The 10000-nt window shown below is 35.4% G+C and overlaps 1 protein-coding gene across 2 annotated transcripts in view; it reads left to right on the top strand.

The window, feature by feature from the left end:
- LOC145258327 (unconventional myosin-XV-like) overlaps positions 1 to 10000 on the top strand; it is a 597738-nt gene that overhangs the window by 199328 nt on the left and 388410 nt on the right. For both annotated transcript variants that reach the window (XM_080116477.1, XM_080116478.1), the window contains exons 17-18: positions 3908 to 4062; positions 4952 to 5122. In XM_080116477.1, the coding sequence (XP_079972603.1) occupies positions 3908 to 4062; positions 4952 to 5122 (326 nt within the window). The remainder of the gene's footprint in view (positions 1 to 3907; positions 4063 to 4951; positions 5123 to 10000) is intronic.

Here is a 10000-nt window from a genome sequence, read left to right as displayed (position 1 = left end):
GTAGTTTGTGTAAATGATCGTCCAAACACTTCAATTTTGATGCTTAAGATTATTGTTGACCGGAATATTTATAAATTATCTTCCCCGAAATTAGGGATGGGACGATTCCAATATTTTTTTCCAATTCCAATACAATTGCCGATTCTGCATTAAATTCCCGATTCCGATACAATTACCGATTCTAATTCTTTATAAATATATGAATATTTAACAATAAAGTTATTTTTCACGATTACCGTAAAAACACATTTTAAATGTGCAGATATTTTCTCAAACGTAAAGATACACTTGTGAGGGATGATGTATCGATTTTAGTTTTACTAATCGTTTAAAATCAATAGATATTCATTATTTTAGTATTACTATCAGCAGTAGAAGAATTTTCTTTAAAGAAAATCAAATTTAAAAAAAAGCTAATTAAAAGAATCTTTTTTGGCATCGAGATTTTTTCCAATTCCAATATTCCAAAAAGTTCCAAATTTTTTTATTTATTCAGATTAATCGTCCCAACACTCCCTGAAGTATACTAGTCAATGAGAGAATGTACTTTCTCCTTCTGGAAACTGAAAATATATCTAAATTCACCATCATGCAAATTTAAAACCATATGTTCTTTTCTTTGGGATGTGTATATGTTGGGGGAGGGGAGGTTAAACTTCCGTAGACGTAGTCTGACTGGTTTGCCATCTTGCCACGATTTTCACAACTCGTATGCAGTTTCCGTAAGATTACTTTTGTCGCACAGTGCATTGTGCGGAAACACTTGCAGGTGTGGATTGTCAACGGTAGCGGAGACCGGATGTACTCGTTGATGGGGTCACAGGTTAAAATCGTTGACATCGCAGGTGCATTGGAAGCTCGACTCTGATATATAAACAAAAGTGGGTAGCTTGTCAGAAGGAGAGAGGACAGACACGCGTCCGGTTGTTGGGAACCACTCTATTTTCTCGTCAACCCCACCCCCTCTGTTCCACGTCGTCGCTAAGTTTTCTCGTGCTGTACACGAACAATGATTCTAGTAGTTACAGCATTTATTGAAAAAAAAAAAGGAATAAAGACGTTTATTTTTCTACAAGTTGTTTGCGTCTGTTTTTGTCCGGAGAGCGCTTTTATGGTCATAATCTTCTTGAAATTTTCACAAACATCTTCAAAGATAATCTGAATATTAGTCTTTAAAATAAGGAATCAACGTAGAAACACTGATTGGAATAGTTTCTTTATTTTTTTATTTGTTATTAGCAGGCCTCTCGGTGTTGCCCGGTTATTAAATTTAACATTTAAATGATATTTTAATTTATGCAGATTTCGTATTTATTATTATAGAGTCAGTTCTTTATCAACTATAATATTGTATTGTACCCAATATATAGTAATGATCTCAAAAGTTAAAAAAAAATATTCTGAGTGCCATCAGCTAGAATCGAAACCAAAATATATAGCACTCCAGCCTTAGTTGTTATTGTTTGAGTTATCGTTAGACAAATAAGAAATGGTTAAAAAACATGAACTGACTTTAATGTAAAAATGCATGCCAATAACACATTTAGTAGACTTACGCCTACCAAGCTGCAGTTTGTTTTGTTTGTTTCCAATTTTGACCTCTTAGCAGCTATTTTTACCAGCTAAAATTTAAAAAGAAAAACAACGGTCTATGGAAAATGCAATCATCTGATTTCCCTCATACTGCTCTGCAATCTCAGAGGAGATGCACTTTGAAAAAATGGAAATAGACAGACACACACAGAGAGTTTTATGAATGAGATTTTTTTAATATTTACGAGCAGGGCTATCTGGCATTGCCCGGGGCAAAAGTGTAATAGATTTCTTTTCTGAATTTTTGAGATAAGGATTGATTAGTCGTGTTGTTTTGATTTATCGAACAACTGTTTTTAGCCTTAGTGTTATTTTAACAATGTAAAAAGTATTTTTGAAGACTTACAATACGGTCGTTACGAGTAGATAAATAAATAAATGAATGATAAATAATTCAGTAATTTTTTTTTATATTATTTTTTATTTATATTTATCTATTTATTTATCTACCTGACTTTTTTTTTCAACTGTGGATGGTACTTATTCCAAAGGTCCTTTCGGGTAATAACCCATCATCAGTGGAGAAATGAATCCTCTCTCTCGGCTGTAAATTGTAAAGTGGCTGTTTTTTTTTTTTTTTTTTTTTTTTTTTTTTTGTTTTGTTTTTTTTTACCCGAAAGGACCTTTGGAATAAGTACCATCCACAGTTGAAAAAAAAAAGAATTCAGGTAAATAAATAAATATAAATAAAAAAATTATTGAATTATTTATTTGCTCATAACGACTGTGCGATTCCTGCATTGTAAACCTTCAAAAATACCTTTTATCCATTAAACAATGCTTCAAGCAAACCACGCCATACTTTTTATTTTAACAATGTTTCCGTCGATTTTTTTTTTTACCGTCGATTTTTTTTTTACCGCTGAATTTTTCCCCCGATGATTTTTTTTTTTTACCGTCGATTTTTTTTTTTTTTTTACTGTCGATTTTTTTTTTTTTTTTTACCCGAAAGGACCTTTGGAATAAGTACCATCTACAGTTGAAAAAAAAATTCGGGTAAATAAGTAAATATAAATAAAAAAAAACTATTTAATTATTTATTTTATTTGCTCATAACGACTGTACGATTCCTGCATTGTAAACCTTCAAAAATACCTTTTATCCATTAAACAATGCTTCAAGCAAACCACGCCATACTTTTTATTTCAACAATGTTTCCGTCAATTTTCTTAAAGTGTATCCTGTCAAACTCGGAAATCTTTTTGTCAAACTCGGAGAATTTGGTCACGAGGGTAGCATGCTCTTGTTCTGTCAGCCATGACCCATGGCGCAGTAGTTAGAGTACTTGGATAAATCAATTGTAAAAGCGGTATTCTTCTGAAGGTTGAAGGTTCAATTCTCAGTGCGGGTGACCCCAAAAAATACAGTTGCAAATTACTTAGGACCTCTACCCAGTCATGATTTCAAAAGTAGAAAAAATATATATGATTTGAGTGCCATCAGCTAGAATCGAAACCGAACCCCAAACAACAAAACATAGTTTCATGATTGAAATTATGTCTACAAGTTAAGCAAAGACTGAAGCTTCTTTGTACTACATATGGTTGAACTGTGGGAAGGAGTGTTAATTTTACAAGCTGGTTGCCATGACAAAAACGTTTTTGATAGACAAGATGCAAGCAAGATTTCCCCGAGTTATGAGTTGGCATAAGGGAATCAACTCCTTGATTAAAAATAGTTTGGTTAGTACATAATCTGGCTTCCCTCCTCCCTTGTTTCCTTCTTCCTCTCTCCAAACACCTATTTCTCCTCCGCCTAGCCCATTCCTCTTTGAACACATGCACACAAACATTCACATATGCACATAAACTTTCATTTATATAGATTCCTCAAGAAATTATTATGCATAAGGGAATAACATTTTGATAAAAAATGAGTTACTTCCCTTTATTATATAAAATGGTTGACTCCTCTTCACATTATTCATGAAAATTGGTCCAGTTAACCCTCAAAGAAATGAATATGTTTCTTTTAATTTTACATATTATTCATCCAGGGAAACCCTGGTAAGGAATTTACCAACTTTGTGGCTGTTTGTTTTGTAATTATTTTTTATTTTTAACTGGACAGACATATATAATAGATAGTCTATGTACTTATTAAAAATAGATGGAGCTTATGAATCCATTAAAAATAGATGGAGCATCTGTGTAACCATTAAAAATAGATGGAGCATCTGCGTAACCATTAAAAATAGATGGAGCATCTGTGTAACCATTAAAAATACACGGAGCCTATGTCCACATTAAAAATCGATGAAGTCTGCGCCTATTATGTATCCATCAAAAATTAATATTTTTCTTTTTTATTCTAGACAATTTCTCGCATGTTTGAAGAGATAAAAAGCAAGCATTTTGTTCGGACGCTGAGTAAAACCACCGGACGTTACCTGACGAAAAAACCCCGAGCTCAAACGGTCGCAGCACAATTCAATGAAAGTCTCATGTCTTTAATCGACAATATGAAACGGTAATTTTTTTTTTTTGTTTTGTAAAAATAATTCTTGCCATGATTTCTTTTATTCAGTTTAAAAATAGGGCACTTCTGCATTACGCAGCTGAGCGTCATGTTTTTTGGTGTGCTTCACTAAACCGTCACTAGATAAGTATTTCTTTACGCAATAACGCTGTCAATTTTAAGTCTACAGACTCGAAAGTTGATATACAGGATACTGAGATTTGGGAAAATCTATGTAATCAGTTTTCGGCCAGGAATTTGGCTGTTAAGAGGTCAAAGTTCAACGATTTGACCTTTGAGAACTCTACCAAACTCATCCGCCAATTTTGGGTCTAAACACTTGGAATTTTAGATATAGGTTCCTTGGACATGGATCTAACTTAATAACTTGATTTGAGCCGCAAACAAATGTTAAGGGGTCATAATAGGGGTCAAAGTTTTACAAAATTGACCGCTTTTTTTTTTTTTTTCTCAACATACACCTTCAAACACCCGGGCAACGCCGGGCTGAAATGCTAGTATAATATAAAATAATTGATTCCACAATAATAAATACGAAATCTGTAAATTGAAATATCATATTTAAGCGTATTTTACGATTGGACAGCACCGGGCGCCCCTGCTAGTTATATTTAAAAACAATATTTGTCATTAAAAAGTTGTGCGAAAATGAAATGAAACGACAAGAATGCGTGGCACGCGATTGGCTGAGAGTTGAGAAATTCACTAACATGTTTTCCTTCCTGTGACGTGTAATGACATTCAAAACAGGGAATGGATCTGGAAAATATGCGGTTTCATGGAATTTTTATTCTGTTATTCCATAATTCCGGTTAAAAATTTTTATTTTATTTATTTATTTATTTATTTTATAATTTTTTTTTTTTTTCCATCATTCCAGGTGTAATCCATTTTTTATCCGCTGCATCAAACCAAATATCTACAAATCTCCGATGCTTTTTGACAAAAATATTGTCCTCGATCAACTCCGCTACAGTGGCGTGCTGCAACTAATAAAAATCCGCAAGAAAGGATACCCGGTTCGCATCAAATTCCCAATATTCATCGGCAGGTAAGAGCTTCCGTCATAAAAAAGAATATTGGCGCCATTAAAGTGATCTTCTATCTCTCTTACTACCAGTGATCTTGTATCACCCCCTTACGCCATATCTATGGTTACCCCTACCAAAGAACACTGAAACATGTAGAATCAGGGAGACATCTACTACAGGAGAACCTAACCATCTATATGATGTGTATAAGGATTTACTTGTGTCGCCTGACGTTCATGTATTTACGTATCTATTGAATGTGCGTAACGTGTATATATTTATGACAGCGTTTCATTTATCGTCTATTAATGTTCGTTGTGAGTGTATATATGTTGAAAAAATAAGCGAGGCTCCAATACCAAGCAGGGGGTGGAGATCTGAGAAGGTCGGTTCTACCCCAACGCGTCTTTGACTCGGCCATTTTACGCTGTTACTCGGAGTGGTATGCATGCGAGAGTCTTTAGTGTTTTTGGTCGTCTACTTGATGTATGTATAACGCGGTTAGCAAGACGTATACAAAACACGGACTATACAAAAGGAACGGAACACAGTTTTATGGGATTTTACATCTGGCCTATAGGGAAAACATACCTTGTCCATCTTTTAGGTTTTATTTTAATGGATATTGGAAGCTGCAAATGACGATTCATCCCAATGAAACGACCAGAAGTTTCGAATATATTTTCAGCAATTTTTATTTTCACTTGGAAAGTTGTACACTTGTCCTAAGTTCTACATTCTATTGACATTACCCTGACAGCTTTCTTGGGGTTCAGAGCCATTTTATCAGCTGTCTCTAATAACCAGCTGACTAAACCTTACGTTTTTTTTTTTTACAAGGCCCAGAAGCCATTCGAAGATAAGGGTGTTTCCGTGTACAGAAATCAATGAGATAGTATCGTAGTAATCATGAGTATTGGATCTTTGATAATGTCTTACTTAAGAGAGCGGTTTGTCAGGAATTTGTTATCAAGGCCCAAAGGCCACTCAGGGATAAGGGTCATTGCGTGTACAGTAATCAATGAGACAGTATCATAGTAATCATTAGTATTGGATATTTGATAGTGTCTTACTTAAGAGAGCGGTTTGTCAGGAATTTGTTTATGTTGGACTTGAAGACATCCAAGTTATAGTCAGGTGGGAAACAGGAAGAGAGTTCCACAGTCGTGCACTTCTAAGAAAGAAGCTTTGTTCATGGAATATACGTTTGGATTTAGGCACAGATAAAGAGTGGGGAAAATTACAGACAGTAGTTTCAGCTAAACGGGTGTTTTTCATGAAAGATTGGCGAGGGGGGACCAGAGATTGGAGCTCAGACGAGCACTTGCCATGGAAATAACGATAAAACAAAGACAGGCTCGCAGCGTCTCTTCTGTGGGAGAGAGGTTGCAGGGAAGAGAAAAGGGCATCCCCACTAAACCACAAAGTCTATTTTGTACTCTGTCAAGGCAGGATAGGCTGTTTTTAGCAGCTCCTGTCCAGATGTGGCAGCAGTATTCCATCCTTGGACGTACTTGGCTTTTATACAGATAGAGAATTGCATCAGTTGTGAGATATCTTCTGGAGCAGTAGAAGGATCCCACCATTTTCCCAGCGTCCCTGGCAACAGACTTGATGTATGTGTTCCATTTCAGATCAGGAGTAAAGGTCAAACCCAGAAGCTTGTCAAAACATGGGGCCTCCCCAAGATGAGAGCCAACCATTTCAATTGATGCCAGATCGGGATCAGAGCATTGATGACGTAAAGATCGAAGCTTGGTTTTGGATGAATTAAGTGACCAGCCACCTCTTCCCCCATTGTACCACGTGCTCAAGATCAGAGGAGAGAGAATTAGAGAGAACTTTGTCATTTACGGCCTTTGATGTGTTGCCATAAATGGTCGTGTCATCAGCATAGATGTCAACGAATGATTTAAGTATGTGTTTTGGGAGATCATTGATGTAGATCAGGAAGAGGGTTGGGCCCAGGATGGACTCCTGAGGGACTCCAGCATTAATACTGTGGGCCTCTGATTTCTGCCCATCAACCACTCACTTGATGTTTTGTCATATATTCATTTATTATTTATCAACCAAAATTCCTAACCGGTTCGGTTTTTGTTAAAATTCCACAGCTAACATTCTTCTTGCTATCCAAACATTTTTCTGTTCACAACATTTTTCACATTCTCCAGTTAGTCTTCGATAACAATTGTAACGTGACGTGTCCATTACTTTTTAACTGTGTTGTTACAGTTCAAACCTCTCTCGGACCCCCACGTTGACTGGTACCGTCGCAAAAGAACAAACAAAAATAAATCGGAAAGAAATAGAAATCAAACTTTTTCTTAGTACAAATGGAATGGCTTCATTCATGGTTCGAATCACCAGAAAGGAGGAAGTTAGAATAACAAGACTCCGAACAGGTCATACCTTTATAACACACTCTTATCTATTCGAAAACGAAGACGCCCCATTCTGCATACCCTATTAACAAGATGCGAAGACTTGAAAACAAATCGACTGAATCTATATAATGAAAAAACTGGAGGACATTTTCACTCATGTAGCCCCAACTACCTTTCTCAAGTATCTGAAGATAACAGGGTTACTCAACAAAAATAAAAAAACAACAAAGAAACACTACTTTAACTATGTAAACATAGACACTGAACACCAGATACATACATAAAACTTAACTAGTAATGTCTATAAGAATAAAAACAAAAAACAGTCCGGCATTAAATGATCACTAAGGTTATATGCCGTAAAAACAATGAATCCATCAACAATCAACATATTCGTGGTTCTTCCAAAACAACGCATTTCATTATATTTCCAAAGTCATTTCACACACACACATGTGCTTTTTAAAAGTCTCCGTCTCCCTCACAGCGTTTTCTCTCTTCTGTTTTCTTACATCCATCATGCCCTGTCTGCACTTCACTTCTCTCTCAACCACGTGGTGTATTTTTTCTCCTTTTTTTTTTGTGACGCAAGCTCGCACACACTTGCTAATTTGCATGCATGCTATAACAGCTGCTGCTGCTATTATTTTTGTTAGCCAGCTATCCTTCAGATACTGCTGATATTTTAACATGCGCCCATATGTGTTCTATTGGTTGGTTGTTTTTGTTTTACGACATATCAATCCTTTTCAGGTTGTTTGATGCCGAATTCAATTATTTTGAAGAAAAGTTTTTAGTAGAATACATATATTTCTTTTTCAAGTCAGTTTCTATTTTACCCATAGTTGGAACCCTAACAGATACTACCATTCCAGGTCAGAGTAGACCTGGGAGCAAATAGCAATTAAAGGGTCGCTCTACAATCCCCAAAGTCTGCAAGCTGGGGCTTCACCATTGGATATAGTTTAAGGTCATGTCCAGGACCATGTGTTCTATTACACAATAATAATAATAATAATAATGGAAAAATACAACGAACAACAATAATGAAAACAGCTGAAATATTAAAAAAAAAAAAAACCCAAAAAAACCCTTGAAACTGGAGACTAACACACAGGAGCAACAAGTGCGGGCCAGACAAACTGCTACAAAAGGCAAAATATGAAGCGCTACATGGAACCAAGAACACTGAAACCGCATATCTATAAGTTCTCTAACCCCATCCCCATCCTCCCATTACCACATCACTGCACCCCCCTCCCCAAAGAGTGAGACTAAAGAACCAAGTAGAGTCAAGGCGGGAAGAAAGACCAAGGAGCTGACCAGACCTCCAGCAGATAAGTGCAAAGAGAACTGGGGCCTTGGGGAGGCGTATTGCCACTCAAATTCCAGTGAAAACCAATAGCTGCTGCCAATGAGAAATCAATGGCAAGCAGCTGTTGCAATAATGTAAATTTATTTGCAAATGTTATCAAAAGAGGTGGAGAGTACTGGAAACCTGGGGAGACTTGTCACTCAGCTTCCAGGGAACACCACAAGCTGTTTTCAAGGAGAGATCTTTGATGACCAGTGTGAAAGCTCCTTGTGAGCCAATAATAATTTCTTAGGTGAGTTGGCGTTGCCCTGGCAATGCTACAATATAAAAAGTAGAAAGTGGATCTTGGGTTCTAACTTTGGCAGCTACATAGCTCTCGCTTCCCTTATTTTATTCTTTTAGTCCTCACATTCCAGGGTTGATGTTTCTGACAAAGAGGGAAGAATTGCTGTTTTTCTGGTCCATAATCTCTTCCATCTAACACTTATTGGTGGCATATTTTTGACCTTGGAATAGTATTTTAGTTTTAACTTCTTACATCAAGTGACTTCATGGCTTGTCTGGAGAGATTTCTATTAAAAAAAAGTCTGCTGCAAAGTGTTACCTTTTTTTGTTTTTAGTTTTGGGGATGTATATTAAAATCTAAGATTATAAAGTATGTAGTGTATTGAATTTGAAATCGTCAAACCTATATTGTCGTTATGACGAATGAACAGAAATGGAAAGTTGTCATTACAAGCAAGTTTTTCACTTCTGTTCATTTGTCATAATGACACTATTCATAGATAACTGTATACATACTTTACGGAGCATCCGTGGCGCAGTGGTAAGAGCACTTGTAAAATCAGTTGTAAAAGTGATATTCTCCTGAAGGTCGGAAGTTGAATTCTCAGTGTGGGCAACCAAAAAATAGTTGCAAATTACTTAGGATCTCTATCCAATCAGGCCTATATATATATATATATATATATATATATATATATATATATATGATGATGATTTATATATATATATATATATATATGATGATGATTTATATATATATATATATATATATGATGATGATTTATATATATATATATATATATGATGATGATTTATATATATATATATATATATGATGATGATTTATATATATATATATATATATGATGATGATTTATATATATATATATATATATGATGATGATTTATAT

Source organism: Euprymna scolopes, chromosome 33 (assembly GCF_053919585.1).
Source record: "Euprymna scolopes isolate OS-2025 chromosome 33, ASM5391958v1, whole genome shotgun sequence".
Lineage (NCBI taxonomy): Eukaryota > Metazoa > Mollusca > Cephalopoda > Sepiida > Sepiolidae > Euprymna > Euprymna scolopes.
This window is presented reverse-complemented; position numbering and strand designations above follow the sequence as displayed.